The 24620-nt window shown below is 33.3% G+C and overlaps 1 protein-coding gene across 13 annotated transcripts in view; it reads right to left on the bottom strand.

The window, feature by feature from the left end:
• Positions 1-24620, bottom strand: part of ROCK2 (Rho associated coiled-coil containing protein kinase 2) — a 141435-nt gene that overhangs the window by 76253 nt on the left and 40562 nt on the right. For all 13 annotated transcript variants that reach the window (XR_013349773.1, XR_013349774.1, XR_013349772.1 and 10 more), the window contains exons 2-3: positions 4082-4163; positions 3011-3111 (exon numbers count right to left, since the gene is read on the bottom strand). Coding sequence is in view for 7 of the 13 variants with exons in the window: in XM_077844117.1 (XP_077700243.1) it covers positions 3011-3111; positions 4082-4163 (183 nt within the window). In the remaining 6 variants the exon portion in view is untranslated. The remainder of the gene's footprint in view (positions 1-3010; positions 3112-4081; positions 4164-24620) is intronic.

Here is a 24620-nt window from a genome sequence, read left to right as displayed (position 1 = left end):
TACAACAAGAATTTTCTTTTCGAAACTGACTGGCGGGCCGGGCCTTCTGTGGTAATGTGTTTTTAACTTGGCCCAAAAAGTATTTCACAAGGAAAGACAAATTTGCACCTACTATTGTAAAATTTTCTTCAGATGACTAGAAAAACATAATCATAAAGATATGCCAAATGTAGAACACTGCCCTCATATCTGTCAAACTAATTTATCTACAACATACAAAGCAACTTTAATAAAAGACTATGGAAGAAGAACTTGGACTTTTGCTTTTCAGTCTCATCCTTTTACAAAGTCTCCGCCAAAGGTAACAGAACCGAGAGCTAAAGCCAAAACAAACATGTTCCAAGTTCTTGGGTCAGGTCATCAGATTAATGGAATGTTAAAATATTTTTCATTTTTAAAAACATGTGACTTTGTTTCTGCATGTTTTGTGAACAAAACAAAATTTGGGATGGAAAATTAACAACAAAAATAAAAGCCTTTTCTTTCTTGAATTTACTGAAGTTGAATGATCAAATTCACCTAACACAGAACAATGACTCTGCCATAAAAACATGACAAGTTAAGATCTGTCGTATTTCCTACCAAAAACAGAACTCCAGGGGCAGCCCCGGTGGCTCAGCGGTTTAGCACCGCCTTCGGCAAGGGGTGTGATCCTGGAGACCCAGGATCAAGTCCCACATCAGGCTCCCTGCATGGAGCCTGCTTCTCTCTCTGCCTGTGTCTCTGCCTCTCTCTCTCTGCCTGTCATGAATAAATAAATAACATCTTAAAAAAAAAAAAACATAACTCCAATTTTGAGTATCTTTATCTACACTACATCCTGAGTATGAAAAAACAATGTATTGTTGTATGAATCTATGTATCAAATAGGCAATAGTAACAATAGTTAACAAACAGGGAACACTACACCTAGATTTATTTAATTCACTTAATCCCCTACAAGAACCCCATTACATAGATATTATCATCTGTATTCTATAGTTTGTAACTCAGGGTGATTGAGAATCTTGTCTATACTCACCATGATCTTTGAGTTAGACTATGGCAGATGTAGGATTCAACTATTTTATTTCCCCTATCTTACAGGGCTTTCCACAACTCAACAGTCACAAAATCTAATCTCTGACTCTCTTCCCATGGGTAGTCTACTAGGCAAAGCTTTACCACTGTCACTGACTCAAAACAAAACAAAACAAACAAACAAAATCAAAAGTAGCCCACTCCTCAAATCTATTGCATATTAACTTCTCAGTTCCTTTTGCCACACCTCAGATGGCACAGTTTCAAGTCCCTGAGCATTTCACCCTCAAGTACCTTCTATCAATCTGCCCTTCAAAATAGAGCATCCAGAATGAATAAAATGCAGTAAAGAGGCACCTGGGTGGCTCAGTGGTTGAGTGTCTACCTTTGGCTCAGGTCATGATCCTGGAGTTTCAGGAGAGTCCTGCATCAAGCTCCCCATGGGGAACCTGCCACTCTCTCTCTGTCTCTCATGAATAAATAAATAAAATCTTAAAAAAAAAAAAAAAAAAAAAGATGCAGTATGGCACAGTCATCTCAAAATCAAAAAAATCTTTATCAAAGCAATCCAAACCTTTTTTACTGTTTTGGGCAGCCAAATCACCAATGAGTCTTGCTTGGTTTACATTCAAGGAAAATTGTTCTTTAATTGTAATAAATACAATAATTACTGTTAAGGAATCGATTTCTTGAGTTCTACACAGCTAAGTACAGGTCTTTATTCTGGTTAAATTTCACTTCTTCTATCTGGCCCAATGACCTTCTCAATTGATGATTTCTGGATTTCAGCTTATTATCTGAAATCATCCTCATACTTCAGTTTTAACTCATTTGCAAAATTATTCAACATGTCACCATTGCCTCCATACAATAAATGCCTCATTAAGGATGCTGACTAGGAGAAGACAGAACACTAAAACCTGTCCCTGCGGATCTCTGTCCAAGGTACCATTTATGCCTTTATCAGCCTCCTTAGAATACAGATATTAAATTAGTTATAAAGCTGCCTACCCATATCCTTATTCACTGACATTTTTCCATGTTCTCTTCAAGTACATCAGACTTTTTCAAATATCTGATTGATCTATATCACACCTATTACACTACCCTGATCTACAAGTTCAATAAACCTATCAAAGAAAAAAGAAATGAAAGAGAAGACAAAAACAAGTTAGTCTGTCATGACATGCTGACAACAGTGAGCACTGCTTTTCTCAAGCTCCATCAAAAAGAGTAAAACACCAATGAGTGAAAAGCAAAATCTTGGGATCCCTGGATGGATCAGTGGTTTAGTGCCTGCCTTCGGCCCGGGGCATGATCCTGAAGTCCTGGGATTGAGTCCCACATTGGGCTCCCTGCTTGGAGCCTGCTTCTCCCTCTGCCTGTGTCTCTGCCCCTCTTTTTCTCTGTGTCTCTCATGAATAAATAAATAAAATCTTAAAAAAAAAAAAAAAAAGCAGAATCTAAACCCATTATTTAACCAAATACAATAATTTGTAAAAACAAAAGCAGCGGAGTTTCATACTCAAGTGATAGAGTGTGAAATGTTTATATTTCCAGTTGGTACCACTTTTGCCTGCAAAGATAAATTTCATATTAAAATGTCTTTGTTAGGTTTCTAATATATCTAAATAAGTCTCAGTTAACTAAGCAGAAATGTTATTGATCTTAACACATTAAATAAAAACACAATAGGTCTTGTGGAATATTAACTGCTAAGCAGGTCATGTGTGAAACCAAGTTGGCCTAATATATTCTAAACCTCAGTGTTTCAGAGCTGGAAGAGATCCAGTGTTTATAGCTTGCAAGTACCTCCTTTCAAAAATAAAGACACTCAGCTTCTCTAAGATGGAATGACTTGACCAAGACAAAACTAATTCTGGGATGGCTGAGCAGAAAAATAAGATCTACACAGAGGCTTCTGATAATATTTCACAAAACCCTGTCTTAAAAAAAAAAAAAAAAAAAACAGAAAACAATACTTTCTTACCAGCTGCACCTCACCAAAAGCACCTCTTCCAATAACTTTTACAACATCATAGTCTTCTGCCTTCATCTGTAGACCTCTGATTTTTTTCACAATTTTCTCATCTGCAATAAAAAAAGATCGTATTTATAAGCAATATTTTTAAATAATCACTATATTTGTAAACAGATTCTTAAAGAAACTAGGTTTAGTTTTTAGCTAAATCTGTCAGTTTTCAAAGGTTGTTTAAAAATCTAACATACATAATAACTCTACATCAAAGAACCAAAACTCTATGGTTTATTAACACATATAAAACAAAAAATACTGACTACCAAAAAGCAGCATGTAAGCTACTCCATTTCTGACTCTGTTGCTTGGCAGGGTAACAGGTAAACAGTGATGACCTGTGCAGTCTTAGAGTACATTCTAAATCATGGCAGAGAGCTGCTGTGAAATTACTTGCAAGGCTAATTTTAATAATAAATTTTTAGTTGCCTACTTCCTTGCATAGTAATCACATATTGTAGATATGGTAACTACAGACAAAATTGTTTAATTATGAAAATAGCCCAGTCTCTGACAATTCCAACTTAAAAGGTTTACTGTGTTGATATAAATTACATATTAAATTATTTTGAGAATTTATTCTTAGAATTCAACTTCATTTACATCTTCACTGCAACATCAATACTGGGAAATATTGTTATTGCATATATGACAATAATGGTCATCACATTATCTTTCATTAGCTAGATTGACATGTCTAGATTTACACAAACATAAAGCTCATTAAGTCTCCTAGGTAATGTAAACCTGAGTCTTAATAGTGTTAACATTATTTTAAAAGTTCTCTTTGAACTGCCATAAATAACCTACCCTGAAATCAGTCTTAATAATTCATACAAAATCTTGAACTTTACCTACTTTACAAACTGCAACTAAGTTCTGCAGTTTTGCTTTGAAAATAAAGAATGCTAGTCTTTAAACAAATCAAATAGAAAACTAAAAAATACTTAAGGTTAATAATTTATAGATTCTAATATTAATCTTATCAAAAGTATAGTGATAGGATCAAATATAAAGTTTACTCACATCTATTTAAAAAATTATCTATATTCTTGTTTTTCCTCAAAGCAGGAAAATCCAAATCAAGGACCAAGGAATTTAAGCCATCCTGTTTAACAAAAAAGGAAAAAGAAAGTTGTTACAACTTCCAAATATTCAAAAAAGTCTTTAAATTTTATTATGTTGTTCTTGCTAAATATCAATCCACTTTGATATGAAATTGCCCAGTGGCTCCATATCCAACAGCCCTAACTTGTTCCCTACTGCCAGAAAATATATGAATGATCCTATTATGTTTTCCTTTGTTATTTTAGCCAATAGAAAAATGTCATTTATGTATGTACATATTTGGTGATTAGGTGAGAGAATCTTAAGCAGGCTTCACACCCAGCACGGAGCCCGAGGCTGCACTCCATCTCACAACCTGAGATCATGACCTAAGCCAAAATCAAGAATCGAATGCTTAACTGACTGAGCCACTCACACACTCCTGAAAAAATGTCATTTTAAAATATGCATCCCATGGGGTGTCTGGCTGAGTATGTGACTCTTCATCTCAGGGATATGGGTTTGAGTCCCCACACTGGGTATAGAAATTACTTAAAAAGAAAATACACATTCAGTATTATTTTTTGCTAGTCAGACATCTTCCTTTCTCTCTTCAAATGTCCAATCAAATTTCGCCAAGCTTTGGACTTTAAGAAATACAGTCTAAAGAAATTAAGAAAATAATCCCATTTACAACTGAATGAAAAAGAATAAAATACCTAGGAATAAATTTAACCAAGGTGAAAGACCTGCATGACCTGCATACTGGAAACTATAGACACTCATGAAAAAAAAAAATTGAAGACACAAATAAATGGAAAGATATTCCCTACTTATGGATTAGAAGTTAATATTGCTAAAATGTCCATACTACCCAAGCAATCTGCAGATTCAAAGCAATACCTATCAAAATTCCAATGGCATACTTCATAGAACTATAACAAATAATGTAAAATTTGTATAGAACCACAAAAGGTACCAAATAGCCAAAACAATCTTGAGAAAGAAAAACAAAGCTGGAGATATCATGCTCCCAGATTTCAAACTATACTACAAAGCTATAGTAATCAAAACAGTATGGTATTGGTACAGAAACAGACACACAGAGCAGAAATGAAAGCCCAAGAATAAACTAACACTAACTATATGGACAATTAGTCGCTGAAAAAGATGAAAGAACATATAATGGAGAAAGGACAATCTCTTCAATAAATGGTGTTGGAAAAACTGGGTAGCTACAGGCAAATTAAACTGCACAACTATCTTATACCATACACAAAAATTACCTCAAAATGGATTAAAGGGTTGAATGTAAGACCTGACACCATAAAATCCCTAGAAGAAAACATAGGTGGTAAGCTTAACCTAGATCTTAGTGACATCTTTATGTATCTGACTTCAAAGGCAAGGGAAAGAAAAAATAAACAAATGGGATTACATCAAACCAAAGAGCTTATACACAGCAAAGAAAACCTAGAGAATGGGAGAAGATATTCGCAAACCACGTATCTAATAAGGAGTTAATATCCAAAATATATAAAGAAATCATACAAAAACAAAAAAACCCAAAACTTTATTTAAAAATGGGCAGAGGATCTGAAGAGACATTTCTCAAAAGAAGACATACAGATGGCCAACAGGTACATGAAAACATGCTCAACATCACTAATAATTAGGAAAATGCAAATCAAAACCACAATGAGACATCACCTAACACCTATTAGAATAGCTATTATCAAAGACAAGAAATATCAAATGTCAGAGAGGATGTAGAGAAAAAGGAACCCTGTCACACTGTTAATGGGATTGTAAATTGGTGCAGCCACTATGGAAAACAATATGGAGATTCCTTAAAAAATTAAGAATAGAACTACAATGTGATACTTCTGAGTAATGATCTCAATAATATGAAAACACCAATTTGAAAAGATATATGCACCCGTAAGCTAATTGCAGCATTATTTACAACAGCCAAGGTTTGGAAACAACCTAAGTGTCCATCAATATAGGTGAATAGATAAAGAGGATAGTGTATATACAATGAAATACTACTCAGTCATAAAAATGAATGAAATTTTGCCATATGCAATGACATGGATGGACTTTAAGGATATTATGCTAAGTGAAATAAGTCAGAGAAAGACAAATACCCTATGATTCCACTTATTACATGGAATAAAAAAAATGAAGAAATGAACAAAATAGAAAAACAAACTCACAGGCAGACAGCAGACTGGTGGTTACCAGAAGGGAAGGGGATTGGGGGGTAAGTAAAATAGGTAAAGGGGGTCAACTCTATGGTGATGGATAGTAACTAGACTTATGGTGATGATCACTTTGGAATGTATACACATGTCAAATTATAAAGCTTGTACAACCTAAAATTTACATCATAAAAAAAAGAAATATACCCAAACTAAGGAAATTTCCATTCACTTAATAAGCATTAATTTTTTCCTAATACATACAAAGAAAAGAAAAAATCCAAAAATAGTTATGACACTAACTTTCCTTGCCCTAAGGGAAAACTTAGTCTCAAAAATAAATTTCCCCAAAAAACATAAAAATGGGATAATGCATTGTTCAGATTTCTATTTTTTTAAGTTTTATTTTCCATACTTTCTAAAACAAGCATACAGTAAATTTATGATCAAAATAAGAAAAAGTATATACAAATAACTCGTTGGGGATAAAAGAAGAAAAACAGTAAGAAACAAAATCTTTACTCAATGGACATGCTTGTGAAGGTAACAGTATTACTAAACACCACTGCACATACTGTTTCATCCCCAAGTAACTCTGAAGAAAGAGGGCATGAAGAAATATTCTTCATTTTAAAAATAAACTCAGGCTTAGAGAGATTAAGTGACTTCGACTTGTCCAAGGTCATGTTACTAGGAAATGACAGAGCAAATACTACCTAAAACTTAAAGGTCCAATAAACTTAACTCATCTGCCTAGTCTCAACAACGAGACTAACACCAATGGAAGCCTGGAAGAGCTGGAGGATTGCAAAAAATAAAACAGCAAATAAAGAGGCCTTTTCCCTAAAAAGAAAAGTATCCAAGTAGGAGGAAAATCAGAGAGGCAATCTGAGGTTTTTAATTTCCAATTATAAAGAAATTGCACACACTATGTTTACCATTCAGTTATATTTCATATTTTTATTTTTCAAGAATTTTGACATTTTATGAAAATATTCTTTATTAATTAGAAAGGGGAAAGGTGTTAAGAGTAAACTACAAATACTTTTTATCACAATTAAAAGTCTGTAGAGCCTACTGGTATCTTTTTTCTTTTTCCTACTGGTATCTTTAATGCAGACATAAAACAATCTCAATCCTCTCAAAGTGAAAGAAAAAAAAACACTAAAAAAATAGTAAATATCCAACTTCCAGTGAAGTTGAAATTTTTAAATTCACACTTTGAGATCCCACACACATCCAAATTCCCCTCTCCAGAACAGCTGAACTTATTTTTCAAGGATTCCAGCATTTTAGCAATAGTAGGCTATTTTTAAGTATCAAATTATTGCTATATCTTTTTTATATGATTTTGCTACTTTAATTAAAATATAAAATCTGATTCACTTATATTGTTAGATATATCCATAATTAATGACTTTAAATCAAAGAAAGGTACATTTGGAAAGCCTTTTTCTGTACCTCCATGAACCTCCACAAGAAGAAAAAAATTTCAATTGACAAGGCAAAAGCATCTATTACAAGAATAAATACCTTCTTCTAGTTCAGAGATTTTTCAAATAAATGGAATATGAACACTTCATACAGATACGATAAAAGTTAACTACATTAACATCTCCATCTACATACAATGAAGAAAAAAAATTTTTTGGAAAAAAAGAACTACAGCTTCATATCAGTAAAAGGATTGAACCCTTGCTGAACCCACATCCTCCCCACAAGTTATCACAAAATGTGGGATTATGTTAAGATTAAATAGTCAAGAAGAAAAACTCAAAAGTCAGAGATTTTTCAGCAGTCCCAACAATTAGAGCAAGTATTCAACTCATTAATAATTCCATTTTGGTTTTTTTAAGTCATTTTTTTTTTCATTTTTTAAAGATCAAATACTATCTCATTTGTGCATTTAGTTTTACTTTTATACACTATTTTTAAATGATACTATATACTTTAATCTGCTAATAATTTATATTTGAAGAAAATGTAGGAAGTAATATATACTTATAAATTTACATTTATACTTGAGGTTTTTATATTTATAAATTTTCACATCTGAAGTGTATTCTATTCAGTATCACTTATTAAGAAACAAATTATAATTTTTTTTAAGCTACCGATATTTTAAGTACATGAAAAATATTTAGATCCAATGGTTAGGTTAGCTCAGGACTTAATTGAAAGCCTATGTCTATGACCTTCCCTGTAATGTAGTTTTATATAAACTTTAGGTAGTAAGATTTTTTTTTTCTTCACATCTGTGATTTCAACTCTGATTCTCTTCTTAGAAAGTGATACTAAGCGGAGATAAAGATATTTTTAAAAGAACTCAAAACTACCAAAACTCCAAACCAATGAAGAAAATTAACACTATTTGTCCCTTTCATCACTTCCAAATGCACAAAAAAAAATAGGATAATATTTAAAAGTTTTGTTTTGTTTTGTTTTGAGAGTGAGAGAGAGAGAACACGAGCTGGGGGAGGGACAAAGGGGGAGGGAGAGAGAATCCTAAGCCTGCTCCATGCCCAGCAAAAAGCTCAATGCAGCCCTTGATCTCATGACCCTGAGATCATAACCTGAGCTAAAATCAAAAGTCAGACGCTTAACCAACTGAGTCACCCAGGCACCCCTAAAAAGAACATTTAAAAGTGCTAAAACAAAACACCACCACCACAAAATATTCAAGGACCAGAGAGAAAAATGCCAAATAATGAACAGGAGCCAAAGGCACAAAGATCTAGATAGAGGATTTCAGGGCAGGAAGCAGTAAAACCAATGACTGAGAATTAAAAGGGCCTAAATGTAGTGTAGTAAAGGGCCAAAATCAGACTGATTACTGGGAATACAGTAGCTGAAATGAAAATCCCAGCCCCTAAGAGAGACACTGGAAAACATCTTACTGCCCAAGTTTTTTACAAAACTACATAACTAGGTAGATCAGATACAGCTTTCAATCAAGTCTTAAGCTAAGATTTCAGAGCTTGTCCAGTTACTAAATCACCCACATCTCTAATATCACTGGTTAAGAAATATGAATCAGCTCCAATACTGGACTGTGGTTGTCTATATGTGTATATATGAAAAAATTAGCATCGGAAGAAGGCAGAGAGAACACTGCATTATACTACAGTCTTCCCTGAATAAACAGGTACAAGTCAACACTCAATCTTTCCCATTATAATTATCACGGTGGAAAATATATATGTAATGGCCTATTTTCCTAACTTTTCCTGAATGCAGAGCCTTTTAAATTTTAATTGTCAAGAAAGAATGAAGTACTGGACTTGATTTCATTTTCACTAGAAACCGCTTCTAAACATCTGTTTTAAAATATCCAAATAAAATGCATTCCTCTTCTCCACATCCCAGAAAAAACAATCTGGAAAGACTTCAGCAACCTGGAATGACTGAAGTGATAAGCAAAATGATGGAGACCCTATTCTAGGAATTTCAATTGTTAAATGCCGCACAAAATATCGTATAGCTGAAAACTGTATGCAATTATGAGCTGTCAGCATATGGATAGTATTTGAAGCTATAAAACTAAAGTAAGGGATCCCTGGGTGGCGCAGCGGTTTGGCACCTGCCTTTGGCCCAGGGCACGATCCTGGAGACCTGGGATCGAATCCCACGTCGGGCTCCCGGTGCATGGAGCCTGCTTCTCCCTCTGCCTGTGTCTCTGCCTCTCTCTCTCTCTCTGTGACTATCATAAAATAAATTAAAAAAAAATTTAAAAAAAAAAAAACTAAAGTAAGATCTCTAAAGAAGTGAATACAGACAAATAAAAAGGACCAAGGGACTGAGCCCTGGAACACACCAATATTAAGAGATTGAGAAGAGGGGGCTAAGGAGGAATCGGTAAAGAAAGAAGAAAATCAAAACCTCTATTGTCTTGGAAGCCAGGTAGAGTATAGCAAGAGCAAGAGAGTGATCCATAGTCAATGGGATTGGTAAGTATAGCTATCCAAGGCTGAGAATTCAGTAATGTAGATACCATCAGTACTTTCATCAGAGCTATTTAAATTATAATTTTTATTTTTTTTTTAATTATAATTTTTAATTTAAAATCTTCTTAGTACTTCTGGACTTGTATTTAAAAAACGAAGCAGGGGGATCCCTGCCTGGGTGGCTCAACGGTTTAGCACCTGCCTTCAGCCCAGGGCGTGATCCTGGAGTCCTGGGATCGAGTCCTGTATTGGGCTCCCTGCATGGAGCTTGCTTCTCCCTCTGCCTCTCTCTCTGTGTCTCTCATGAATAAATAAATAAAATCTTTAAAATAATTAATTAATTAATTAATTAATAAAAAATGAAGCAAAACCTTTCTTTAAGATGTTATTTTGGGTTCACACTCAAAGACTTTAAATAACACCTAGCATTCAACTTGGCCATAAATTATGTAATAGGTCAATACAGTATTTGTTATTAATAATAGGAACTCTTCTTGACTCCTTTATGGCATTAACTGTACATAGCATTTTACACAAAGTTGACATTTTAGTTCTCACAACAATATATAGGCTAGGTTCTATAGTTATACCCGTATCAGTAAGTATAGAAACTATAGTTATAAGGTAGGTTAAAAAAAATGCCCAAGTCAACAGTTTATGTTGGCATTACTAGAATTTTATGACACATTTATACTTTCAACATTACTGAACTTTTTAAATTTCTATTTATTTGAGATAGAGCAAGAGAGAGCATGTACAGGGGTAGAGGAGGATGGGGGAAGGAGGGGGGAGGGAGGGAGAGGGAGGGAGGGAGGGAGAGAGAGAGAGAGAGAGAGAAGGAGAGAGAGAAAGAGAAAAGCAGGCTCCTCACTGAGCAGGGACCCTGGGATCATGCCCTGAGCCAAAGGCAGACTCTCAAATGACTGAGCCATCCAGGTGCCCCTAAATATTACTGAACTTAAAGTTAATAAAGTTATTCCTCTAAAAGAATACAACAACATCCAGTTTTTAAAGTTAAGACAACAAAAGAATAGGAAACATATTTCTGTGTATCTGCTGTACAGATAAGTAACCAGGAAATGTTACTTAAATGAATTTTTAATACATTTCCTCTTTCTGTTACCACAACTTCCAAATACAAATATGAAACTAAAAATAGCAGGATCAGGGGTGCCTGGGTCCAACTCTTGATCTCAGCTCACGTCTTGGTCGCAGGCTTGTGAGTTTGGGCCCCACACTAGGTTCTGCATGAGTGGGGCCTACTCAACTTTAAAAAAAAAAAAAATAGTATGACCAAACAAATCCAACTTAGGAAATAAAATTTTTTAAGCCACCCTAAATGCACACAGAGAAACTTCTGAATCCTAAGTATACTCCATATTATTTTTGTAGTACACCATCTATTTCACAACAATCTAAGTCATATTAACTGATCTGCTATCATTTACCAATATCGGATGAATAAAATCCTTACTGCTTATTTTACAAAATAGCTTTGTAAGTACATTAGTCTCAGATCAGTAGGACAAATTAAAATAGCTTTGTAATAAGTACATTAGTCTCAGATCAGTAGGACAAATTAAATGAACTAAATGTATCATGTCACCTAACAAAAACTATTATTTAAAGGATAAAAAGGAAAATAAATAAAAGAGTACTGGATAAGTGTCTCACACGTATTTTGTATCATATAAATCAACTTCACCATATAATGCTGAATAGCTAACTTAATGAAGCATAGTAACAGTTTTCCTGTTTGCTTATATAAATCCTCAGCTTTCTATAGTTGTAGTAAAATGAGTTCTTAAAGCTCCCTACTGCCTTAAAACAATTTAGATGGTACAGTAATTAAGTAATAGGTTTGTAACATAGTACCATTCATATTTAGAACACTTAAAACAGGGTAATTCTATCAAAAACTTGCTTAGAACCTGAACTCTGAGTTGTAGGTTAACGCGAACCTCCTTGATCCTAAGCCTTTCTAAAGTCTCTGTACTTGGACAGGCTCCTGACCTCTAGCACCCTTTTGGCCTCACGTATCAATGTGGTTTAGCACAGTACTCTTCCAGGTCCTGCCTTTATCTAATATTTTGTCTGTTATATTTTGTTCATCATAATTTTTTGCATTTTACGAAGTACTGTGATAAAATATCATTTATTTTCAGTATGGTAGGGTTTTGTCACTCCCTTAAGTTTTGGGCCTATAGCATGTGCCTCCCAGGCATCAGTCTGACTCCATCCTGGTGCTAAGAGACTGGAATCTCTGGGACACTCATGAACTACAGCATGTTTTAATTATAAAAGAATGTGCAAAGCATCACACAATTGACTTGATCAAAGGTTCAGAAAAATAATTGGTCAAAAAATTAAGTGTAGAGTTAATAATAGTACTAATGGTGGAAGTGCCCGTGTTGACAATAATAAAGCAGCTGCTGTATACAGAGCTGTATACACTGTGTCAAACACTTTCTATAACATCACCTCATGTAACTCACTGAATTTTCCATGTAGACTGTAGAAGTTAAGCATTAACATTTTTTTTTAATTGAAGAAATTAAGCTTGGAGAACTTAATTTCTCAGAATTGCAGTTAAAAGTAGCAGGGTTGGGATTGGACTTAATGGTGCTTCACGTAAATATTAGTATTTGCAGTATTTTAACTATGTTCTAAATTTTTTCTCCTAAAAATATTGTCAATAAGAAGATACAAATCAAAGTACTAGTCATACTGTAATCCATTGTTCAGAAACACTCGAATGAAGTTCACATCAAACTTTATTTGTATAACTATACTTCGGTTTAAAAATCAACAATTGTATTTTTTCTTCTAGAAACAAGGTTTTCCTCCTCAAGGAATATGTAATATTTTACTATTCCCTGCATAATACAGAAAATCAGTAACTTATCTCCCCATTATAAAATTATCAGAATAGTTAATACATCATCTGATTGAATCCTTTTCCTAATTTAACAGTGGTATTCAGCTGAAAAACTACCAGCAGATAAATAGAGCTGCTATTCTAATACTGACTGTAAACAAATCAGACTTAAAAAATATTTTGCATATCTGTAACTCACAAAATTAATTATCATATATAGATTTTTAAACTCAACCCTCCTGTCCCCAAAAAACCCTGTTCATTCAAGGTAACAAATATACAAAGAAAATACTAATACTGTTAGCAATAATAATAATAATAGTAAAGAAGTATGTTAGAGATAACCGCCAACAACACAAAGCAACATTTATTAGATCTTTGTGGATTTATATCTAGAGAGAATGTCAAGCTACTCTAACAATAGTGCCATTTCAACATTTTTCAAATTTTGAAGTTAAAATATAAACAAAGTTTTGTTTACTAGTACTTTGTTTACTAGAAGGTAAAACAACTTGGTCACATTTTCACTCAAAGACAAAGAACAGTCCTCCAAACCTCTGTTCCTTGTCAACTGCTTAATTAATTAAACCAACAGAATAATTTCTTTCATTTTATACATAGAAGTTTGCCCATATGATTTCCACCCACCAAGAACCTAAATATAGAAGATCATTTCCACAAGTTATGAAGTTAACATTTCAGCTTCATCTCTAGACTCTATCCATAAAACCAATCAATCACTCAACAAATATTAGTTATTATTTCCATTATTTTCAATAGCATATAAATACTTTACATTTAGGGATTACATAATTCAAGACTTGTAGAGTTAAAAGTGTTTTATATTTGACTTTAACATCTAAATCTATCAGCACATCTTTGCTTCTAACAGATGGAAACAAAAACAGTTCCATTACTAATTTAATGGCATAAAGAAAGCTCTTTTACTTCTTTAAATTTCATTTTCAACATCTGTATAATACAACATCTAAATCACAGGACTAGGCTGACAACTAATCAAGTTTTGTTTATGAAGCCAAATAAAGGGTAAGTCTGAAAAGTACTAGTTACTATACCTATTTTTGTTATGAATGCATTTCTATAGTAATCAATTGGACAAACATTTTATTCCCAAGTAGCTTTTAATCTTCCTTCAACTTTATACAGCTTGAAATTTTATTTCAGCCAATTAAAATCTGGGAGTGTTAGGAGTAACATTATTTATCATAGTGAGAAATTCAAAGCAACCTAAAAATCTGGAAAAGAAAAACTAAGATTTTAGTAAGGCTTGGTAGAGCTATATTAAACAGTCATTAAAAATGCCAATTATAGACTACATAAGAAATAAAACAAGATATTAACATTAAAAGAAAAGCACAAAGTATAAAATTGAATGTATGATAATTCTATTCAAAGGACTATGCGTATGAAAAATTTTGAATGGAAATGCAACAAAATGAATATAGAAAATGTGATACCATGATGGAGTTATATAATTTTATTTTTTCTTACTCTAAATTTTAACATTTTTGTAGTATATTTTGTAACATAATAAAATATAGTAAAATCTAAATGTTCACTAGTTCAAGATATAAGGTACTACAGAACACACAATAAATTCAGACGTCAAAAAAATTATTTATCTATAGCTCTCCATATTTCTACTGAAAACATCCTATTTTAAATTCCAACTTTTCACTGTTCTCTGCCTCCTACATATCATATGTTCTTTTTCTCCCTGAAAGCTATCTGGAATTCAAATAAACGTTGTTTCTGCCCAAAACTTGAACTGGGATTTTTATAGCGATTAACAGATTAATTTGGCAAGAACTGACTTCTCATCCCAAAAGCAAGGCAGATCTCTCCATCAAATTAAATTCTCTATTTCCTCCACTGAAGTATTATTTGTATATATTCCATACATTTCTTGCTAAATCTATTGCTAAGCATTTTACATTTTTGTGGCTATTATCACATTTAATTACGTTGGCCATGAAAGACACTGAGCTCCATTGAGACAAAACTGTAATTAAAGTTCCTAACAAAAACATATTGGATATATCCCATTTCTCACTAATTAATGATGTTCAAATATAAATTAGGTAATTAAAAAGCAAATGTGATTTCCTTAAAACTGTTTAAAGGAAGAGTAGTATAAATGTCATGAAAAACATGAATGAGGGGTATGGGGCTGACAAACTATACTCAGAACCCCCCTCATCCTGACTCAGGTGCTGATTATATCATGAGATAAAAATGAGTAAGAAACTCTCCCTCAAGTTTGCAAAATTTCAACCACGGTTTTCTATTATAGAGACCTATCCTCCACTTTTAAATCCTTATTTGTGCTAGAAGTGCTGGGACAGGAGGGGTAATGAGGAGTCATATAACGTTATACTCTTTATCACATCTTCCCGGTGGAAAAAAAATACATTTCTTATAACTCTTAAAACCACCTCAGCAATTGAAGATAATAAGTAGACAGCTGAACTCTCAGGTGAAAGAGATGGAATTAAAGAAATTTCTAATACAAAACTATCCTTGCCTCTTATTAGATTTTGATATGTCACTATAGTTATTAGTATTTTTTAAAACTATAAACATTTAAATCTTTCATTTCATATCCCACAAAAAAAGCAATTGCTGGAAATATTCCAGTTTCAGGTCATTATACTGAGAGACATACACTATCCTCAGTTTTCTAGTCAATTGCTAATCAAATATAAACAATGAAATTCTAAAGGCACAACCAAGTACCAAGCTCTTATGAAAATCAGAGGGCAAAAATATATATACCCATAAATCACATTAGGAAATCAACCTATACTGAGTACCTACTTTGTGCCAAGGAAAGTCACTTTCTCATTTAATTCCCATAAAAAAACAAACTGAAAAAGGAACATAGATACTGGAAAAATGTTTTTATTTTTAAGAGAGAGAGAGCACACGCAAGAGACAGCAAGCGTGCACAAGCAAGGGGAATGGCAGGCAGAGGAACAGAAAGACGCAGACTCCCCACTGAGCAGAGTCTGATCATGACCTGAGCCGAAGACAGATGCTTAACCCACTGAGCAACCCAGGTGCCCTAGAAAAATATTTTTTGACAGCCATTTAAGTATATGAGAGACTCAGCAGTTCTAACCAAAAGCAGCTATTTCTGCTACCCATACAACTACTACTAGAAAACAGTGAAAGAAAACTTCAGCAAAAAAAATATTGGTGGTTGTTTGTTTTTAAAGTATACACTCCTTTCCCTTCTAACTATATATGTAACTCTGCACTCAGTGTCCCAACTACTCTTACTGCAAAACTACAATATTCTTCTCAATAAAAACTACAGAAGCAAGGCATATTTCATCCTCACCTAGGAAGCAACATTTCTTCTACACATTTGAGATTTTTTAGTAATTAGAAAAAAAATTAACAATTAGAAAAAATAATTAGAAATTTAATATTAGAAAAACATTTTAAACCTTTTAAATTAAGTATCTCTCCTATCTCTCTTTTGTCCATTTACTTTCCCCGTAAATAAAAGAAGATGAGCAAGTCTTCCTAAGGGAATCTAATACACTATTTTTTGGTCTGTTTTACCTTTTGGTAATACATACATTATTATTTGGCAGAGAAAAGGTCTCACTGCTAAAATAATGTAAAAACAAATATAGACAAATCTAGAGTTTCTAAAAGCTAATTATTAACCATCATTTCACACATCATTCCTCTGCAATAGTGCTCAATTTCTAGCAATAACAGCACCTCAAGTAGGAATAAGAATTTCTTGTCATTCAAATTTAGATACGCATTTGTAACTCTGGCTTAAAAAAAATTACCTGAAAACACTGAACCTAAATCATCTTAACTAGAAATCCTATTCAAAGGGAAAAAGTAATGAAACGCACACATATCTGGACTTTATTCTGAGAATCAACTTCTGTGGTCGATAATTCTATCTACTTCTACCCTAGGACCCAGTAATATATTTCCAAGTATCCACCAGATATCCAACAAACCTCAGAAATCTCCCATGTTGGGTGTGTGTTTGTACTCAACAGGAGTATATAAGATGATCCACAGAAGTACAGGAAGAAAATATAATTTTGCCCAGTTAGCCTTAAAATTTTCATCCCACTCTTGTTAGCTTTCACTGAAGTGTGACATATACTACAGTTTGCATGCATCTTATCATGAGTAGATATTACCTACTAAATTTTTTTTAAATTCTCTAGTAGAATAATTATCAAGGAGATTTAAAATATTCCATTTTTAGAAAGAAAGAAAGAAAGAAAGAAAGAAAGAAAGAAAGAAAGAAAGAAAGAAAGAAAGCATTCCATTTTGACGTGTAAGACATATGCCGAAGTTACCAAACTGTAAAATTTGAATATGTATAATTTATTATATTACACCTCAATTAAAGCTATTTGAAAAATGAATGTAATATATATATTCACAGACTTAAGATAATACTAAAATGCAAATAGTACAAACAAAAAAAGAAAATGGCAGTTAATCAAATTATAAAAGGCTCAAACAACAGCAAGTTAATATCACCCTCCTAAAATTAAAAATGCCAAAGCTATTATGAATTGCATTCATAATCATTAATAATGTATAATACTATAATTATTACATTATTATAATCTTAATTTCTATAACAATTATGTCATGCAACTGGGATAGAAAGGAATGATTAGAATATTAAGTAAAATACATTATTTTTTCCAGCTTGTTAATATACTTTTTAAAGATTTATTTTTTAGAAAGAGTGCAAGCAAGTGGGGGGAGCTGCAGTAGGAGAGAAAATTCTGAAGCAGACTCCCCTCTGAGTATGGAGCCCTCATCACAGGACCCTAAGATCATTACCTGAGCTGAAATCAAGAACAGGCTGTTTAACTGACTAAGCCACCCAGGTGCCCCGTTCGTTAATATTTTCACATGATGGGCAAGCTTTCTCAAATTAAAAAGAAAGCCTTCAAAATATAAGACACTAAGAAAAAAGCTAAAAATCTTCCTGAAATGCCTTCCTAAAATATAAATAGTAGCTTCAAAGATCCCTACACTGTTCATGACATTAAGCTATCTGGGGAGGATACAAGTACAGATGAAAAACCGGAGAAGACATTTTTCCCTTTTTTTTTTTTTTTTTTTTTTTAAAGAAAGCTGATGAAGGGTATGAAAGTAAAGGCCTTCATAGGTCTAAATCTCCAAGAAAACAGTACAAGCCTCAAGATTTAAGGCTGCAGAGACTGGAATGTCTGTGATGCTGAATACAAATGCCAAGATTTAACTGTGTTGATATTTTTATTTGAGTTGTTACTGCTTTCGTTAGTATTCTGGTTGCAAGTTGTGTAGGTTCTGAGTCTGATCCTACCCTATTTTTTCTCTTAAACCTTGTTAGTTATGGTACATGATTTTTCCAGAACACAAAGCTTTTCAGGAATTCTATTTCATTTCTGTGACTAACAAAGCCAAAGCCACCACAATTAGAAAAATATTTAAAACCTAAACAACAGGAATATGAAAACAAATTTCTATAATTCTTTGCATAATGTTTCATGCCTGAGTGCTATCCAGCATGTTACCAGTTTTCATTAAACTCAATGATAAATGTTTGGAAGGTTCTTTTGTGTTTCAGTGTTTTGTTTTGTTAGTTTCTTTAACATAAAAAAAAAGATGATAGATTTTAAACAGTCAGAGGCCACTGGGAAACACTGGTTCTTCTAAGGTTCTTTTTAATGGCTAAAATCATGAAAAACAGTATGGCAAAAAACTAAAGTTCATTTTCTTGACAGCCAGTATCTTCAGAAGGCACACAGAAAAAAATAACTGAAAAGCTGAAGAAATGAGTAACAAATTATAGAATGAGAGGTTTACTACACAATTGGAATAAAGTATATACTTTTTCTAAACTGATCAATTTAAAAATGGCTGGATACTGTTACAATGAAGAAATAACTGATGAAAATATATTCTCAATGTAAATTACTTCTTTAATGAAAGTAATATTAAAAAGAAAACACCTTTGTAACAGCAACCACTGATACTTTAACTGAAATATAAAACTGCATCTGGAACAAATGTCCTACTACAAATGAAACTCATTCACTGCATCATTCACAGAACAAGTTTTTACAACTAAGAAATTAAACCCTTATGAAGGCAAAGTAATACAATATGTCATCAACACTGTAAAATTTATAAAAATAAGATTGTTAAAGTATAGAATTTTTCAATTCTTTGTAGTGAGATGAAGAACGACCATATAAAATTTCATACAAAGTTTCATTAATACAAAAGTTTGCTGGCTATTTTGTCACAATGAACTTTAAAAAGTTACTGAACTTATAGATGAATTATTGTTTTTCTTCTATTAAGAAAACCCCAAATATGTGGCCTTGTTTGTAATAACAGGTGCCTATTAATAGTATGCTGGCAGATATTTCTGGGGAAAAAAATTACAGATTTTGTCTAAGTAAAAGTGGAATTTTAACAATAAGAAAAGAAAAATTTTCATTTTGGAAGACACTTTTGCCATGGAGAAAGTATTTTGACTAGGGAGACATCCAGACATGTTTCCATCCATATGTGAATTTTACAGATAATAACATGCTTTTGCCTATTAAAATTGTTTAACTTTCACATTGTGTTTTAAAAACTTGCAAACCTAATTTTCTGACCCAGTTAAAAATAAAGATGTTCAGCAGGTTTTAACCACGTTTGTTATAACATAGGTGTTTAAATACTGGCCTCACTAGGGAAAACAGAAATTTACTAACTGAACCTTAACAACTACATAAAAAAGTCATAGGACTGGTAGGCAGAATTGGAAAATGAATAGTATGATTTAGTAACTACAGCCACTGATATATCCACTTGTATCCATATATCTTCATGAAATTAAAAAAAAAATTATAGTCCTTAAAACCCAATAGCAAAATAATTGAACTTCCAACCTCATCTTTAAATCACTGAAACAGTTAAGCCAAATTAAGCATTTTTGTGTAAGAAGTTTTTATACCATTATAAGACGAATACCTCAAAAAATGTTATTTATAGATTTTTATATGTATTTTGGAATGTATGTAATATTTTAATATAATGATACAAATTATAAAGACACATCTATTTGATGATATATCTTTTACTGATGAAACAAGATTAAAAGTTTGGAGATCAAAAACTCTTTAAATGTAAGAATTTTTTATTACCTTCCTTAAGGGTAAAAACTTGTTATTTACATTCCAAGCATACAATATATTCCCCAAAACTGTTGTGTAAATGAGTATTTAACCAATATCTTGGTATCAACATGTCCAAAACCTAATTAGTCATTCTCTCATTCATACCTACTCCGTATCTGGCAAGAAGCGGCATCCTAGGAAAGTCAAGTTTCCTTTGACCCTTACACCCTGTAATTCCTTCTGTGCTGTGAACTACTCTGGTCTCACAGTTGTTCCCTTCTCCACTTCTTTTCCTATGTTTGCTCAGATTCTTATTTCTTACCTACTAACTAGTTTCCCTGCCTTTAATGACCCTCTACTCTAGTTCATCTCCATTCTACTCCTGAATAGTCAATCTTCTTAGAATTTAAATCTGTATGTCTCATGCCCTCCTTATCTGCTCCAGCCACACTGCCTTTCTTAAGGTTTTAAAACCATAACAGAGGCCCTACACAAGAAGTAAGTGGGAACAGGGTAGGAAGGTAGCTCTGAAGCAGCCAGGGCCTTCACAAGAAAGAACATCTGAGCAGCAACCAAGTTTTATGGGGTGGGGAGCTGGCAACATATGGAGGAACTGAGCAAATTATGATCTATATAACAGGAACAAGTTTTTACTACTTGGAGAAGAGATACAAATATGAGAAAAAAAGAAAGCTAGAATGAACAAATGGTATTGGGATGGAATTAGAGTTATCAGGGTAAATACACAATTTTCAGTAAAGATATACAAATACAGATGTAGATGTAAGTGTACACACACACACCTATGCTTTCTTCATCTGTCCACTGAAAGAGTCTGAGTACACAGATACTCCAACAGCAATGAGAACATGGTTTTGAAATACTACTCTCCTCTGAAAAAAAATTAAGGCTCCTCAGAGAAATGGCTGATTCCAGGACTACAGAAAGAAAATTACAAAATGAGCCTGTAGCATCTTGTGGCAAAAGTAGGGAGGTATACAGTGATAAAATGACATAGAATTATACATAGGTATCATATCAATACCAATAGCCTAATCTTGATAGTGTACTATAGTTATATAAAACATAAACATTAAGAGAAATTTGGGTAAGGATACAAAGGACCATTCTGTGTTATTTTTGGAACTTCCTGTGAATTTGTTTTATTTGAATAAAAGTTTTTTGAAAAAAAGTAAAGAAGTACACAAAGATTGATGGGAAAACATCAAAAGGATGTAACAAGCCAGCCTGAAAGGGCTCCCAGTGGCAAATGTGGGGCAATCTGCGTATTAAAATAAATAATGAGGGCAGCCCCAGTGGCTCAGCAGTTTAGCGCCTGCCTTCGGCCCAGGGCCTGATCCTGGAGTCTCCGGATCAAGTCCCATGTCGGGCTCCCTGCATGGAGCCTGCTTCTCCCTCTGCCTGTTTCTCTGCCTCTCTCTCTCCCTGTCTCTCATGAATAAATTAAAAAAAAAAATCTTAAAAATAAATAAATAAATAATGACAATAATAGAGTATAACCCATTGAATAAAAAAAGAATTCCTGATATAAATAAATGTATATGAAGTAATTCTTTCTTCTAGTAAAACACCAACTAAAAAATGTATTAGAAATATTAAAAGTTCAATGAGCTATCCATTGAGCAACAGAGCCAAAACTAGAAAAAATATTAAATCAGAATACCACTATTTGGCAATCTTCATAGTAAAAATTAATTTAGATAAAAAACATCAATGGATACTAAAACTAATGGGTGAAAGTAGGAACAGAAACATGATTTTACATAGTCCCAGAGTATCTCCCTATAAATACTTATTAATTACAAAGGAAGGGGGAAGACATCATCTTTAATCAAGTAATCTAAGCTAACATTACCACAAAATAGGATTCATTAAGAATACAATGTCACTTCTATGAAACTGCAGCCAAAAATACAATTCTTGGGTCTAATCATTAGAAACATTACACACCCAAACTGAGGGATATTCTACAGAATGACTGGCTTATAACCTTCAAAACTGCAAACAGTATGAAAACCAAGAAAGACTGAGAAACTGTTCCAAATTGAAGGAGATTAAAGAAACATGAGAGCTGGATGCAATGCATGATCCTGGATTAGATCCTTTTGGTCTAAAGAATATTATTTGGGCAATTAACAAAACTTGAGGGACATGTGGGTGGCTCAGGGACGCCTGGGTAGCTCAGCGGCTGAGCATCTGCCTTCAGCTCAGGACGTGATCCTGGGGTCCTGGGGGAGTCCCCTCGAGCTCCGTGCAGGGAGCCTGCTTCTCCCTTGGCCTGTGTCTCTGTCTCTCTGTGTCTCTCACAAATAAAAAAAATAAAATCTTAAAAAAGAAAAAAAAAATTGAATGAGGGCTCTCAGTAAAGTATATAAAGGTTTGAAAACTTTTCCTTAAGTTGGGGACACCTGGGTGGCTCAGTGATTGGGCATCTGCCTCCCATTCAGGGCATGATCCTGGGGTTCTGGGATTGAGTCCCGCATGGGGCTCCTCACAGGGAGTCTGCTTCTCCCTCTACCTATGTCTCTGTCTCTCTCTCTCTCTGTGTCTCTCATGAATAGGTAATGAAAATCTTAAAAAAAAAAAAAAACACACAACTTTTTCTTAAGTTGGAAACTGTTTCCAAATAATAAGTTTTTTTTTAATGTCACACCAAGCCATTTTCCTGACTCAAGGTCTTTGGATTTGCGCTATCCAAAAATTATCGAACCATGTATCTGCATGGCTAATTCTCCTACTTCCACCAGGTCTTAAGTCTTCAGAGAAACCTTGGTATCCGTACTGTCAACACTCTATATATATTCATACCATTCGCCTTGTTTCAATTTTTTTCTCCTTGCCATAAATTACTATCTTAGGCAATTGTTTATTATTATCTGGCTCCCCATTAAATGTAAAGTGATAGCAGGGAATTTTTGTTTTGTTCACTGCAAGGCCTAATCCAGGACCTGACAAGTGGTAGTTGCTAAATTCACATACTTATTAGACTAAATGTACACAAAGTCCTTGGAACACAAAGAACTTAAGACACAACTACAAAACAAGTTCACTTTATCAATCACATCAAGGAACACTGAAGCAGGTAAAAAGACCTCTACTATTCATTTGATAGCTCTGGGGTATCATTTCAACAAATATGTCCGTAGCAGAAATGAATGAGCTAATGTCCTTGCTCTAAGGAGCTTAGTGAGCAAACCTATTTCCATCGGAAAGCAAACTGCACTACTGCAGCCAGCTAAGGCAACAGTATTTACCAAGAGCATGTGGAAAATTCAATATAAACACTCTAAATGCTGACAGACAAGAATTAACCATATCAGACTTGACTGAAAACTGTAGATAAATACACAGAAAAGCAAGTTTTCTCTAGGAGGAAAAAAAAGACATTCAAATAAAACCAGTGGTGCAAACCAAGGAACATAATATAACATGTCTCTGATTTTATTACTCTTTTTCCTTGAAAAACTATCAAGACTATAAGTAAATTAACCACAATGATCTCAATTAGTTTACAGTACTATAAAAATTATCAAATGGCTTATATTTTTTAAAAAGGCATAATCCAAAAATCTGCAAAATAATATTATGGCTCCTATACATGAAGTGATCAAATCACTAACATCTCATTTCATAAATGTTTTTCTTCTATGCCACCAAATAATACAGAAAGCTTTCCTTTCTTGAATACCAATCACCAAACAGACATTTTCTTAAAGAAATTCCTAAATGACAAGCATATCTGAATTTAACCCAATACTTCAAAAATGGAAACACAAAAAAACTATGTACATGTATGTGTATATACACATACATGTCTTAACAGACATGGCTTGATAATCATTAATTGAGTTATGCACATGATCCTCATCTATCTCACAACCAAACTGGTTCTTTGATGGTCAATGAAATCCAAATTTATAAAACAAATTCTCATTTCCAACAGAAATAGTATTACAAAAAACAAAAAAGAAAACAACAACAAAAAAAAGAAATAGTATTACAAATTAGGGTTCTATATCTGGAAACCTATTTTGTATATCTGCCCCGCTCTACATCACAAAAAAAAAAAAAAAAAAAAAAAATCACAAAAATGTAGTTTAACATTCCTAAATACAAAACCAACCATTTAATAGAAAAGCTATGTCAAAACTTTTTCTTTGACTTTATGAATGGGCTGAACTAATGCAAAATAAAAGTCAGACTAAGATGGCCTAAAGATACCTTCTTTTCCTGGCAAATCTCCCTGTAATAAGTGTTGGTATGTTTTATTTCTCCTTCTCACTTAGTTAATGC

The sequence above is a fragment of the Canis aureus genome, chromosome 12 (genome assembly GCF_053574225.1).
Source record: "Canis aureus isolate CA01 chromosome 12, VMU_Caureus_v.1.0, whole genome shotgun sequence".
Lineage (NCBI taxonomy): Eukaryota > Metazoa > Chordata > Mammalia > Carnivora > Canidae > Canis > Canis aureus.
This window is presented reverse-complemented; position numbering and strand designations above follow the sequence as displayed.